Source organism: Equus caballus, chromosome 4, assembly GCF_041296265.1.
Source record: "Equus caballus isolate H_3958 breed thoroughbred chromosome 4, TB-T2T, whole genome shotgun sequence".
In the NCBI taxonomy this organism is placed as follows: Eukaryota; Metazoa; Chordata; class Mammalia; order Perissodactyla; family Equidae; genus Equus; species Equus caballus.
In genome coordinates, this window is record NC_091687.1 from 108,524,029 (window position 1) to 108,539,117 (window position 15,089).

The 15,089-nt window shown below is 47.3% G+C and overlaps 1 protein-coding gene across 15 annotated transcripts in view; it reads left to right on the forward strand.

Annotated features, from left to right (window-relative positions):
* Nucleotides 1–6,425, forward strand: part of ACTR3B (actin related protein 3B) — an 80,550-nt gene extending 74,125 nt beyond the window's left edge. For 12 of the 15 annotated variants that reach the window (XM_023640051.2, XM_070265265.1, XM_023640058.2 and 9 more), the window contains 3 exons: nucleotides 3,853–3,978; nucleotides 4,859–4,942; nucleotides 5,518–6,425. In XM_023640051.2, the coding sequence (XP_023495819.1) occupies nucleotides 3,853–3,978; nucleotides 4,859–4,942; nucleotides 5,518–5,613 (306 nt within the window). In that variant the 3' untranslated portion in view covers nucleotides 5,614–6,425. The remainder of the gene's footprint in view (nucleotides 1–3,852; nucleotides 3,979–4,858; nucleotides 4,943–5,517) is intronic. The other 3 variants (XM_070265268.1, XM_070265264.1, XM_070265272.1) reach the window with 1 other exon arrangement.
* The last annotated feature ends 8,664 nt before the right edge of the window (nucleotides 6,426–15,089 follow it).

The following is a 15,089-nucleotide window of genomic DNA, read 5'->3' on the forward strand; positions in this document are numbered from 1 at the left end:
AGATGAGAAGGTTTTCCTTGCTGAGTTACTGTGACACTTGGTGTTTGATTTCCTGTTTGTGACGTGCGCCCTGGCTGGTGCCTGTCAGAATGTGTTCTGTCCCTTTTCCCCAAAGGGACTTTAAATGGAGAAGTGCTTCCTCTAGTTCCCACTGCCTTGGAAGTCGTGCTTTTACAGCCGCGTTTGTTTTGCATATTGGAGATGGTGGGTCATCTGACCTCGATTGGCCCCGGGGCAGGATTCCCTTTACCCAGCTGGAGTTTGTTTATATTGTGAGCAGCTGCGCTCTGCTGCCTTCCTGGGCTGTGTTCTGGGGTGGGGTGTGAGGGCGCGTCCTGAGAGCTTGTTAGCACATTCCACAGTACATCCAGAGAAGGGTTACTGGAATACCGGGAGGTCTTGGGGTGGCTGAAGGAAATGGCATTGTGTAACTTGAGAAGACTGATTAGGGAGCACGGAAGGGCATTTTGGTGGAAGAGGGTGGGCAGTAGTGCCAAGTGGCAAAACCAGGGCCAGTGGGGGGGATTCAGCTCAGCACAGCAGAGAGCTGTCCGTCCAACCAGGTGGGGTCGGAGTTCTCCGTCACCACAGGGGGCAGTGTGTCCAGTGCTTAGAGTGTGGTGGTGCGCGCACTGCAGGGTTTGAGTGCCTCTACTCTGCTTGTTGGCTGTGTGACTGGCAGGTTGCCTCATCTCACTGGGCCTCTAATCCCCATCAGCAAGTGGGGTAATGGTGTCTACCTCATGCCACCGTTGGGAAAATCCATGGGTTGATCCATGGCAATGCTTATGACAGCGCCAGGCAGACAAGCAGCGTCATCCTGCATTCCATTAAATGACTGTCAGTGACGTTCTAGATGAGGTTCTGCATCCAGGGCCACGTTACCCAGGGGGCTTCCAGCTGATTGACTTCTCTATTCTTTAAGTTCCCAGGGATTTTGCTGGTTTCCTTTGCTGTCTTTTTGCAGCAGCCGCTGCCACTTGGGGTTGTTGTATATGCAGGGTTGGCTGCAGAGCCGTGCACCCCTTCCCTGGCGCCTCGTCTTGGCTGGTGTACAGGCCCGCCCGGGCAGGGCTCGGAGCTGTCCACATTTGGGCCAGGTTGTCCTCTCCTGTGGGGCCAGCCTGTGCGCTGTGGGAGGTTTAGCAGCATGCCTGGTGCAGCCAGTGGGTGCCAGGAACACCCCTCCCCGGTCTGATGGTCAGAAATGTCTCCAGGCGTTGCCGAATGCCCTCTGGAGGGCAGAATCGCCCGGTTGAGAACCGGTACACTAGGGGGAAGCATGAGGAGATTACTAAGGTTCAAGAACTTACTAGAAATTATTAGTTATTCTCGTTTGTGATTCTTGAACTACTTTCAGGGATCCTTTTTCCTTTCCTTTCCCCCCTCTATTCCAGAGTCCAGTAAATCAAACCTCTGTTGCTGTTGGGCCCCTTGTTCACCCACAGACATTTGTCGAGGACCCACGGCTTACCGTGCACTGGGCCGATAGATGGGGAGGGGAGGCAGATGGCGGGGGGTGGGCGGGCCTGCCCTGCCCGGTCCTGTGTGGTGTGGGTGGGCGCTGGGTCCCCCCAGGGTGTTGTGAGGACTAAACGAGAGAGTGCCCACTCGAGATGCCCGCCCCGTGCTGGGCGCTGCCCGTACGTTGCCGCCCTAGTGTCCTCAGAGACCCTGCGATGTGCCTGGCACTGTTCTTTCACAGACGAGGAACTGTGGTGCGGAGGGTGAGAGTGTCTGCCGCCTGCTCAGGTCTCGAAGCAAGTAGGTGGTCGGGGGTGCAAGCCCCCTTTGGACTGTCCCTGCCCTAGCGTAGTGGGGCCGAGGTCAGGGTTCAGGTGGGGAAGGGTTTGGAATGCTGTGTCAGGAAAACAGGATTTTAGGTCAGTGTTTCTTTATCTTTTTAAAAGCTGGTCGTCTTCTTGTTTTCTTGCTCTTACCTCATATTCCTGGCAGGCAGGACGATTTCACAGAGCCTGGCTTTCTGCAGTGCCTTTTTTTTTTTTTGAGGAAGACTAGCCCTGAGCTAACTACTGCCAATCCTCCTCTTTCTGCTGAAGAAGACTGGCCCTGAGCTAACATCCATGCCCATCTTCCTCTACTTTGTACGTGGGACACCTACCACAGCATGGCATGCCAGGCAGTGCCATGTCCATACCCGGGATCCGAACTGGCGAACCACGGGCCGCCGAGAAGCGGAACGTGCGAACTTAACCGCTGCACCACCAGGCTGGCCCCCCTGCAGTGCCTTTTAACAGGAGCTACGTTCCTCCTCCGTCCCACTCTGGGAGGTCCCCTCTTCCCGTGAGAGGCTCTGCTGGGTGGTGGGAGTCTGGGAAGGAGTCACACAGGGCCAGAATGAAGGTGTGTGATGGGCGTCAGGCTCGGGCCACCCAGGGGCAGCAGAGGCCTCATCAGTGGGACATGTCAGCCGGGCAGCTCTCTGCTCTGACCAGCCTTCCCACAGGACTAGTCACCTTAGGCCATGTCCACGCAGGGGCCTTTCTAGCCTGGAGGCTAGAGTTCTTCTGCAAATAGAGCTTACATTCAGAGGGTGAGCCAGAATGGCAGCATGAGAGAAACAAGAATAGTTTGCCTAGTTAGGGATGTGCAGGAAAAGTTAGCAATTCTGTGCTGTTGCCAGGCCCCAGACCCACTGATTCTGTCACATATGTGTGGCCTGCGCACATGTAGATGGAACCACCGTAGCTGTGGTGTCCAGCAGGGGCCAGACCTGAGAGCTTGACCTGTTGCCTGGCCTGGCACCGGAGGCCTGGGCCTTTCTCCGGGGTTTCCTCCGTCGTGAGTGTGTGGGAAGGAAGGTGCTTGCCGGTGGAGGCGTTAGAGCAGAGGTCCAGGACGACAGGTGTGTGTTCGGAGGCAGAGGGGCGGGGTGGGCAGTTACTGTGCAGGCGAGTGAGTCGAGATCGAGGGTTGTTGCTTCTTCAGTCCTAAAGAGTCTGGTGAGTTTACTGGCTCACGTCTGAATTTTGGAACCCAAAGCAAGGCTTGGACGTAGGGTGAGCGCTGAGCTTGTTTCTGGGGAAGGCCTGGCCCGTACTGCTGCTCTGTTCTGTTCTGCACAGCAGCTGTCAGGAGGTAAGTGTTAAAATGTTAGTACATTTGGACCATCTGGCTCTCCGCTCACTCCCTCGTCCAGGTGGAGTACATTAAGAAAACAGAGTCAGCGTGTGCCGTCAGCGAGGGTGAAGGCCCTCCTTCCGCTTCCTTCCCGTCGTCTGGGCTCAGTTCAGCTGTCACCTCTTCAGTGAGGCCTCCTCCATCACTTCTATTGTATTGCCCTGTTTTTAAAAGTTCAACTTTGAGATATGATTTACATACAATAAAAGAAGCCCATTTTAAGTGTACAGTTTCGAGAGATTTGACACATTCCTATATCCATGTAATCACCACCAGTTAAGATACAGAACATGCCATCACCTGCAGAAGGTCCCCTTTGATTCCCAGTGATTATTAAGGCAAAACAGCTAACGATCCAGTGTTACTTTGGCCTTGGATTTCTGTGACGAGTCAGCGTGTCAGTGTGTGCAGTGTGTTCTGGCCTCCTGGTCGCTGACGAGCTTCTGCCTTGCCCAGAGGGGGCACGCGGAGCAGCACTGCTTCAGGTCCTCACTGGGTTACGACCGAGGAAACGTGCAGTTTGTGACCCTGGAAGATCAGCAGGAGGCGCACTTCGCTGATAGCGTTACTTTTGCTGCGATGGTTCTCGTGGAGGTTGAAGGGCGTTGTTCCCACTTGCTTGGGGCGGGTGGGAGTTCTGTTGTGGGCGGGTTCCTGGAACAGCGTGGGAGGACGATTCCGTCAAAGGAAACCCTGCTTTGTGTCTTCTAGAATGTTGTTCTCTCAGGAGGCTCGACGATGTTCAGGGACTTTGGACGTCGACTACAGAGAGATCTGAAAAGGGTGGTGGATGCCAGACTGAAGCTCAGTGAGGAGCTCAGCGGGGGCAGAATAAAGGTAGGAGGCTGGCCGGGCCGTGAGGAGGTGGCGTTTCTGCGCCTGGCTGGCTCGGCTGACCCTCCCTGGCGCGAGGCTGAAGGAGCTCACTTTGTGGGTAGTGGGGAGTAACAATGAGCAGGATCGCTCCCAGCCACACTGTGAGGTGGCTTTCCGAGGTGTGTGGCCTGAGCTCGCAGGCCTGGGGATGCAGCAGCAGGTGTGTGCTCTCGCTGACCCGCGTTTCCAGCGGCTGCTTTTGTGCTGTAAGGGATCAGGCGTGTAGTGTGGCGCCCACTGTCCCGAGGAGATGGGATTGTTTATGGTGAGAGTCTTCACTGTCCTTTGGAAATGTTCTCCTTAAACTACACTAACCGATATGAACAGGGAGTTACAGTGTGTTCCTGGCTGGTGATCCAGCTGGGCTTGTAAGGGAGATGGCGCGTTGGGGTGGGGTGTGAGGAGTAGCGTGTGTCCTCACCTGGGGAATCACACAGTTGGCAGATGTAGTTTCTTGTAGTATTTTGGGGACACTTACTGTTATTTGGCGTTATCTCTACAATGCTGAACATCTAGTTAGTTTAGTAAAAAGATCAGTTGGGTTAGGTGCTTAGACTTTTGAGTCTTTCAGTGCTTCTAGTTGTGAAAGGTGCCCCTCGGTGATGCACCTTGTTCTCTGCACGGCCCGGGGTGGGGCCGGGGGGATTGGCATTGGGAGCAGCTGGGAACCTCCCTTCAGAGGTGGCGTGTGGCTGATGCCCCACAAAGGGGTGTTGGGGGGATGGGCCAGGATGGGGGCCTGTGTTCCCAGCGTTTCGCTGGGCTGCCCTCTGTGCGCTGACAGTGATGGCCGTGGACATGCATCCGCACCGCTGAGTGACACACGTTCCTCTCTTTGCAGCCCAAGCCTGTGGAGGTTCAGGTGATAACGCATCACATGCAGCGCTACGCCGTGTGGTTCGGAGGCTCCATGCTTGCCTCGACCGTAAGTCCTTTTCTGGGTTGTTCTGGACCTTCATTTCTGCGTTCTCTGTTGAGTCTGAATAAATATTGTCTTATGAAGGTTAAATAGTGTGTGTTCTGATTGTGTATGGCTCTAGACGGTCACACATTTAATTCTGTGAGATATAAAAAATATTTTAGTGATCATTTAAATTGCATGGTTAATTCGTACATATCCTGGTTAATTAGGGGTTACAGAGAATATAGATAAGTGAAATCCAAAAATAACCTAAAACATCTTGCATTAATCATTAATGCCGGTGACTTTTCCAAGTAATTATTACTTTTCCTCCTCAAATTTGTGGATAGCTAATGAAGTGCTAAATTAGGGCCAGCACATAGTTGGTCCTAAATGAAGGCTGAATAAATTTTTAAAAAATGAAGTAAAGTCTCATTTAGTAGTTCAGTCCTTCGAAGAGGTCAGAATCTTACAACAGAAGTCAGGAGAAAGAGTGGAGGTTTTGGATAAGGAGAGTTTCTCGTTTGCCCAATAGTTGACTTCATTTTGTTTCCTTTCTGGAATGTTCACCTGTCCCTTCTCCTCGTCGCCTCCCTCAGCCGGAGTTCTTCCAGGTCTGTCACACCAAGAAGGACTATGAGGAGTATGGCCCCAGCATCTGCCGCCACAACCCCGTCTTTGGAGTCATGTCCTAGTGTTTGCCTGACATCCTCACCCGGTCGTGTCCTGCTGGTGAGCAAGTGTCCTTCAGAGCCCGGAGAAGACCGCAGCTCCTGTAAATAGTGGCATCTGGTGTTGGTGTCGAGAAGCGTGCTTGTGTCGCCGAGTGCATGAGGCACCACCGAGTCAGTTCAGTCAAAGCCATTTATGTGCCCACGTTCGATGCCCATTCCTCCTTCCCACACTCCCCTCCTGTTGCCCCGCTCTCTCTCCTCCTCGCCTCCTGAGCTTCTAGCTGACAAATATAATTCTGAAGGAATTCAACTGCGACTTTGAAAACTGTTAGGAAAAATCCCTAGAACACGGCGCAAAATAGATGCCCCCGGAAGGAATATGGGGCTGTGAACCCTCTTCCTCCCAGCCTATTTTTGTAAATAAAATGTTATAGACTTGAAATACAAATTGATGTTTATATTTCCTATCATTTTGTATTTTATGGTATTTGGTACAACTGGCTGATCCTAAGCACGAACAGATATCGGTGTCCGGAGTGCTGTCATAAAACGTTTGTAATCGTGAGGCATGTTCTGATGTGTTTGTAGGCAAAGAAAACAGAGCAAACTTTTTTGCCACGTTTGCTAGAACATGATTACACTTTACTGGAGTGACATGAAGTTTAAACACTAAACAGTATTGTATGAGAATTATTACAGATAATGTATCTTTTGTTTTCTTGTTTGAACTTTCTGGAACTGTTTTATAGAAGATGTTGGTTTGCTGTTGGTGAGTGTTGGATGAAATGCCACCTTGCACATAATAATAAAAGCAGTGAGACTCTTTATATGGACTTCCTGGTGTGGTGTGCTGGCCTTTGGATTTTGTGCCTTGTGCCTGTACTTCTTTTAAAGAATATTGAAATTTATTTCACAGTGGATGACTGCATGATTAATACCAAGTTTGTGGAAGGAAATTTCCTAAAACGGTGTGGACTGCCTGTCCTGCAGTGACAACTCCGTCACTGGAAGTGGTGTGGCTGACCATGTGAGAGGTTTGGGGGGACGGGGTAGGGGTGGGGTGCTCCTGATGATTTCCCACGTCCTTCTTAGAAATTCAGAATTTGTTACTTTAAGCTTTCAGTAACTACTCTGACATTTGCCATGTAGATTGCTGGCTTGAAAGGTAATTCACTAAATTAAGAGATTTAGTTTTATTCCATTCTTCATATAATACTTGTTACTTTTTAAACTGTTATGTCTATGGTATTTCTTCTAAGTCATAAGTATGTTTTATTCTCTGAAATTCTGCCTTCATAAAGAAATATTTGGTTCTGTTATTTAAGTTTAGAAACAAGTGTAGGAATAATAAATTCTCCCCTCAGTATCGTGAAATCGGGGTTTCCCACACTGTAGGTGATCCCTGCCCCTTTCTCCTGATTGTGAGTGACCCCAGCCCTGCCATCTCCCCACTGGAGGGTCTCAGACCACTTGTTATTCCTCTGTCCAGACTGACTATTTCTCTGCTCTCCCTCTGGCGTTTGCTCATTCTCAGGATCGCTGGATTCTTGGTTTCTCATGGTCTTCCAGCTACTTGATCCAGGCAACAAGTTCTGGCCCCGGCCTGTCTGCCTTCAGGCACAGCCGTGCATCCTACACGTGGTACAAGAGTAACCTCTCCCAACACCGCTTTCATCTTCTTCCTGTTCTCTTCAGGAACCGTGGTTCCAGCCTGGGGCCAATCTCGCTTTGTGCCACCTTCCCATTTGGCCCTTTGCCTCACCGACCTGAATGTGCTTTGTGTTTTCTGACAATGAATGCACCATTTCTGCCGCTGTGCTCTGCGATTCCACTTTCTTTTTTTAACTTGGTCAGGTGCTTTGTCAGCAGGTGCATTTCCCCTAAACTCCTAGAATAATGTGCTCCTCGTTTGTCGGTACTGGTAACAGGCTTCAGAGGCGACGTGCTCACTTCCCGTTTTGGGCAGCTCTTCAGATGACCCTGTGTCAGGGTCCAGTCTTACCAACATTGGCCAAACTAGAACTAATATAACCCGTTCTTGGACCAGATTGCTTCTAAAACTTCCATTGTCCTTGTTTAGGACAAGATTATCTTTGAGATTGTACTTATGTTTGTCAACCTACAAGATCTCAATCAGAGCATTTTGTTTTAAGCATAAAAATTTATGGAACAAAATGACACAGTAGAACATGACCGGTATGGTGCAGGGGCTCCTGCCTCTGGCTGGGGCCCGTCCCAGCTCAAGTGAATCAGAATGGGGCCCATGGGAAACAGGGAAGGCACCTGTAGTGGGGGCTGAAAACCCTGGTGAGCAGAAGGAAGGGCTTTGAATGGAAAGATCTGAATCTTGAGTTCTGGCTGTTCCTCAAGAAAATGATGTCTTCACCTCTGTTTCCTTGTCTGAGAATTGCATTGGCCCTATTGCTGTTAGTAGATTGGAGTTATAATTTTTTGTTTTCTCAGTAAACCTGCCAGATTATGTAGAAATGAGTTGTGATTCTGCAATGTGCATTGGTTACTCTATATGGAGGAAAAATGCCTAGGATTATGTTAGTAATTTTAAGAAAATCTGCAGATCCCTTTTCATCTAGATCATAATAGAGTAATGAGTTAAGTACTACTAGAGTTGACAGGTAAATTCAACCCTCTGTGATAAAATGCCTTACAACTCTCAGGGAACAGTTCTCTATAAACAACATTTTGACAAGTGCACACGTTAACAAACATTCTAAAATTATAAGTCAATAGTTTTTAGAATGGTTAAACTTTAATAGTATAGAAAGTTGCTTCACCCTATTTAACAGGTGTCGACATAAACTCAATTTTATGATGATAAGAATATTATGGGGAGGCTTTAACTTAAAAAAAATCTGGTAGCTGGCCTGTGGATATTTGTCAGTGTTACCTTTCTAGCAAGATGTGGTGGTAAGCTCCGGGTTGCCCTGTGTGATGCATCTGTGGCAACAGCTTCTCATTTTTACCTAGGGATCTTTGCAACTGCTCCTGAGGGCTTCAGCTTCTGCCTTTATTAATTTTCTAGCCAAGACTGGATTAAAGAACAGGAGGCTTATGATTTTGTTTCTGCATGTGTGGAGGGCAGGGGGAAAAACATAAGTGAGAGAAATTGAAGCTGCCGAAGGGGGAGGGGTCGATAACTCTTCATCAAGGCCCCTGAAGAGGTGAGAGGTGATATGGTCTAGAGCAGAGGGGAGGAAGGAGAGACCCGGCAAGCAGCAGGTGCTTGTAGTGCAACAAATCCACGTAGTTGCAGGGTTCTCTCCAGTTGCTTCCATGTAACCCAGATGGAAGAGGGAGGAAGGCAGCAAGTTGGCCTTCTTCGGATTTTGCCAGGCAAGTGTGACGGGGCAGGTGTCCTGGGGGTACTCTGTAGATAGGGGGTCTCTGCAGTTGAAGTCTCTATGAAGTCGGGATAGGGTGGGGAGTAAAGGGAAATGAGAGGTTGGGAAGAACAGAGGGGTCTGAGGCCTGGAGGACCTGAACTTCAAGGTTGGGAGATTGGGGTCACAGAGAAGGAGATCGGTGTTTAACGGTTCAGAGGGGAGCACTTCTCAGTGATGACAGGATCGTTGAAGTAGAGAGGTTGAACTTGTTGCAAATGAAAGAATTTAGGGAATTTTGAGACAAGGGTGTTGGATATATTGTCCGGTGGTGCGGGTGTCATCCAGGTGGGTATGGGACCTTGGAGATGAGAGCAAGACTGTGGTCCAGTCGGCAAGGGCCTGAGTCAGTGTGGGCAATGGCCGTAGCTGAGCATTGACCGTGTGCGGGGCACTGTGCTAAGTGCTGACTACACATGGCCTCATTTAATCTTAACAACAGCCCTATGAAATCGGCATTACTGCCATCCCTGTTTTCCAAATAGGAAACTATGTCTGAAAGAAACTCAATAACTCGCTCAAGATCACACAGCTAGGAAGCAGAGAAGTCATTATTTGGTCTGTTCTAGAATATGCATTTGGAGCCATTCCTGTAGAAGTAGGTAGATAACAGCATCCAGGTGGGAGCTGTGTGGTCAAACCCAATGATACGAGTCTGCAGAATGGTTTCGCCAGGTAGTGGAATAAAAACAGCTTGGAAATGGCAAGGAGGGGCTAGAGGAAATTCCCCCTCTAATCCAGATCCCTTGGTATGGAGTGTGCTCTAGGAAGCTACTGATAGAAGATGTTTTGATGTTGAATTATTTTTGTTCATAAGGCTTTACCAATATATGTTTTCTCATGTGTACTGACTTTATTGTATGTTACAAGGAATAAGATAAAAGACAGTTGTTAATGTGAACACTTAGAGCCATGATGGTCCCATAGTAAGCGTTCAGTAAAGTTTAGCCATTATTATTCTGTTATAAAGCAATTGTGTCCTAAGAGCCCTAGTCATCAAAATTGTATTAAAAAATAGTTTCAGGGGCCAGCCCCGTGGCCGAGTGGTTAAGTTTGCGCTCCGCTTCGGTGGCCCAGGTTTTCACCAGTTTGGATCCTGGGCGCAGACCTAGCACTGCTCATCAAGCCATGCAGAGGCAGCATCCCACACAGCAGAACCAGAAGGACCTACAACTAGAATATACAACTATGTCCTGGGGGGCCTTTGGGGAGAGGAAAGAAGAAAAAAAGATTGGCAACAGATGTTAGCTCAGGTGCCAATCTTTAAAAAGCAAGGGGAAAAAATAGTTTCAGTGGGGGAAAAGAGAAGCTTAGGTTCATGAACTATATGGCCTTTAGGAATTTCAGTAAAAATATTTTTAAAAAGGTATTAGTATATAGTTGCAGAATCTAAAGCTCACTGGGCCTTTTCTTATCGTGACATTGCTGGTATGATGGAATCACTTTTATCATCCACATAATACAGAAAGCCACCCTGTGTTGCCTGTGCAGCAGCTGCTCCCCAGCTAGCTCCATGCTGTGAGCCGTCCTTTTATAACCAAAATGAGGATATCTGCAGTCTGGGTTATGCATGTTCCATAGACATGCTTCAGCTGAACACACTGGAATTTCGAAAATTGCTCTTGGGTGTCACTCTGTTATTTTGGTGACAGGATGGTGGATGGTACCCTCCAGCGATCAGCCTCCAGAGGGGTCCCTTTCCCTGGTCCTCCCTCACCTGTGTGGCGAGTTCACCCTCGTCTCCAGCATCACCTCCGTATGAAGCCGCCTCTGACCTCCCCCACCGAGTCAGCCTCCCCTAACCCACGCACCACTTATGCCCTATGTCTTTCGCCAGATTGAGAATATATGGAGCTTATCCTTGTATGCCTGGGACCTTCGCAATGCCTGGCACATGGTAGGTGCCCAGTAAGTATTTGTTGGATTAAATTCCTATTCACACGGAAAACTCCATCACTGGTTTTTCCAGGCTGTGTGCTCTGTACTGAGAAGCATTGTGTGTTTGGTGAACCTTTGATGAAAGCTGTGTCTGGGATCTTAACTGTCATTACCTTAGGACTTTTAATGGTATAACATCTAGCTCTGCAGTTGTGACGTCAGAAGGTGTTTCATGTACATGAAGGGTGGATGTGTTGCTGTAGCCCATCTAGTGTGAGTGGCTTCCCTCCACTCTGGGTACTGTCTGCATCTGATCAACAAGAAAACCCAGCGGAAGAAATTACCCCGCAGAAATCTTGAAGACGTAAGTATATTTTATGGTAGTAATGGCCACTTCATTCTCCAACTTAACTAATATGAATAACGAGCTCGTGTGTGACTGGAGTACCGATCGTTTTGTGATTAATCTTTCTTTATGATCCCTGCGTTCTATCTCATTGTAAAAATTACAATTGTGCCAAACAAGCTCGTGAGGTTAATCAAGTGCACAGCTTATTTAAAACCACGGGAGAGCCCCATTAAGAATATTTATCTGTTAAATAATTCTTTACTAAATTGGAGAATATTTCATAGTGTTTCTTTTAAAAGTAACTGTCAGGCTTTTTAAATAGAAATATAAATTGATTAGCAAAATAATTGTGTGGGGCTCTAATTGGCAATTACATCAATTTCACTTGGTCAGATGGAAATAAATCTTTTTAAATAGACCGAAAATAAAACCACTATAGCTTGATATTGGTATTGTGGAAGGATTTTCCTGATGTTAAAATATTAGTTCTTTCTACCCTGTCTCGTGTCTCAAAAGTAAGCAGCTGTTTCTTCCCTGTGGGTTGACTTCTCAGGGTTTACTCCTTTGTTTTCAGCTTGGGGCACTGTGGATTACAGTCACGTGTCGCTTAGCGACGTGGATACATTCTGAGAAATGCGTCATCAGGCGATTCTGTCGTGCGAACATCATAGCGTGCACTTACACAAACCTAGATGGTACAGCCCACGACACACCTAGGCTCTATAGTGCTAGTCTTATGGGACCACTGTTGTATATGTGGTCCATCCTTGATTGAAAGGTCACTATATGGTGCATCTTGACTGTATTTCTGGTTATGAGTGTGTGTACAATCATTAATATATTTTTCTTAAGTTGGTAGTTGCTACTAAGGATTTCAAAAATTTTTAATTGATAGAAGAATATAGCATTAAATTATTAATGAATTAATAATTACAAACCTAAGGGTTTGTGATGTCAAATTTAAATGATATGCTGTTGGCTACATATTCAATATTAAGGGGTCAGATCAGCTGTAATAACTGATCAGAGCTCCGTTTAATCCACTCTTGGCTACGTTAGCAGCTACTGCAGATGAATTCCGAACAGTTTCACATCAGACACACTTTGGCCTTGAGTAGTCTGTCTCCATGCTTCTCGTTTTTGATTGGCAGTGGTGACCAGGTGATGTTTTTCGGTGAGTTGCACTTTGCGTCATTTGTTCATCATGGTGTAGCAGAGCTTGGGGGATAAGCAGAGAACAGGACATCTGGAATCCTGCCTTCAAACTCTGGCGTGCAATGGGCTTGTCGTTGGTCCTTGTTAATGTCATTTAATTTCTATCTCTGTCTCCTGTCCTTCTCTTTACCTAGTGAGAGAATGGTAATACATGCCAGTGGAGTCAATGGTCATGGGATCCTATGTTACTGAATGACTCAGCAAATGAGAGTTTGGTGGAAAGATGAGATGTGAGGAATGACTGAGGGAGTTGGGATGCGAAGGAAACTGGACACGAGGATGTAGTACTGCTCTCATTGGACAACTCCAGGGGAGCCCTTCAGACTGTAGTCTGTAGAAACCGCACCCTCTGGATTGGTGCAGTTGATCCTTCTTGCCTCAAGTTTTTGTTTCTTTAAACTGAGAAAAACCCTCATTTGTGAATGCTTGCTCGGTTCTGGGTACCGTGCGAAGCCCCCATTTCATCAAGGCACATTTGCTAAGTGTCTGTGAGCCACGGTGTGCCAGTCTGAGCTGCACTGTCCATGGACACAGAGATTCTCTTTTAGTGGGAGAGATGGACGTGAATCGGATAACCACATGTGATTATGGATTGTGAAAGGGCCATGAGAGAGAAGTGCGGGTGCGCTGAGACACACAACGGGGCTCTGAACGAGGGTGTGAGCGAGTGGAGGGGTGGTGCAGAGGCTTCCTGAGCAAGGGACGTCCAGCTGAGATCACAAGAGTGTAGAGGCTAGCCAGGAGGAGCGCGAGGGGGAAGAAACGGCGACTTCAGATGCTTCACTGATACCAGCGCCTGGTGTGGGGGGCAGGGAGGTAAGGGTGTCCAAGACGGGGCTGTGTTAAGAATTTTGGTCTTCCTCTTAAGAACAAAATCCTTCAGCATGTAAAAATATTTTAAATGGAAGAGTGGTGATCAGATTTGTGCAGACATGCCTAGAAGTTTCTACCGAGAGCTGTAGCTTTTCTCTGGAGTCTCTGAGCCGACCTGGAAGAGGAGAGATGAAGTCAGCTAGCTGTGAATGCCGCTCTGGAGCTTTCCGACGGGCAGCTCCAGGAAAGTGTTCCAATACCTACGAGATCAGACAGTCTGATAGCTATTGCCAGGGAAGACAAGGTGGAAGTTTTGTGTCTTACTCTGTCAAACAATGGGCAAAATTCATAAGGAGTGTGAGGAGGGAATCGGAAATCAGGACGCCGGATACTAGGATCTGTAGAAGAAGGGAGGGAATGGACTTCGTGAAGTTTAGTATAATAAAACGTATGGCTAGTGGATGCAGTTTTCAGTTTTGAAATGGAAGGACAATTTCTCCTGCTGAATTTAGAAGTAGTAGGTCTTTTTTATTCTTCTTAGCACTGTGCTTTATTTCTTTTGGAGAAAAAGAGCTACTGTGATTTGCCCATAATCACTGGTATTTGAGAACTATTAGCGAAGAACTTACGATGCAGCACAGTGTAGAGAAAGTGCTCTTAATAATAATTAGAAATAAGCTATCTAGAGACAGAAGTTTGTGGGCTGTGAAGGTACAAATGACTAGTTGATATTTTCCACTGACATGTCTTAATTAGGATGGTATACTGAACTTGCATTTCTGATTATATAATCATTTTCTTGAGCTGAATTAGTATGTTTTAACACTTATTCATTAGGTCTTATATCCATGATAAATTAAACTTTATAGGTAATCAAAACATTGTGTGATATAATTACAGCTCTCTGAATTAGAGTTTAAGGATGTTACTGCAATGGTATATACATAACTTAAATCTCCCCTAATGGCAAAGATTAATAGCAGTGTAAACATTCTGGTAACACGCAGTTCATGTCCGGGTTGGTTTACAGTTGGGTCACTTTTAAAGAGCTGACAGCACTTGTGCTGAAACTTTATAAGCAGCATCATTTCCAGGTGGGAAAGTCCCCTTTAGTGCTGATCACTAAGCCACTCACAGTGATGTGTGTGTGAAATGTGTTGTGTCAGTGCCTGGAAAAGTCATTATATTCATGACAGAGTAAAGCAGGTGCCTGCTTTCACAAAGACACATCAGGAAATTAGCTACATGGAAATGGAGTAGCAATTTTGGTAGGGCTTAATAGCCATACCCCAGGACAGTTTTTCAGGGTTTTTGTTTTTGCTTTTCTTTTAAAGAAATCACTGACACCTTCACAAAAAGGGACATACATTTTTGAGCATTTTTTTTTTTCTTGAATCTTAAACTCCCCATTACAGTGGATTGCTCTCGAAAGCCTTGGGCTGTGAATATTGGAATTACATCCATGAGTCCCTTACTCAGAGGTGATGCTCATGGCCAGTTTGAACAGAGCAGGACACGGACCTGGTGTTCTTTCCCCAATCTTAGAGATGGATTTGCAGGGATGACAAAGTTACAGACCCTTAGACCAACCAAGTTCCCCCCCCCCTCCCCCATTACTAGGACCTCTTGATGACATGCGGTGAGAAGTGGCTGATGGCGACCAGAATTCCAGTCTCTATCCATGGGACGGTGTCAAGCTTGCTGGCTTATCCAGGGATCGAACCAGTGGCCCCATAGAGGAGGCCAATGAAAATCATTGAGTCCTGCTCACGAGTGAACTGTGGCTTAATGCTGAGCAACTGCTCTGAGTGTGCTTGGGATAGCAGACAGGTGAAACACAAGTT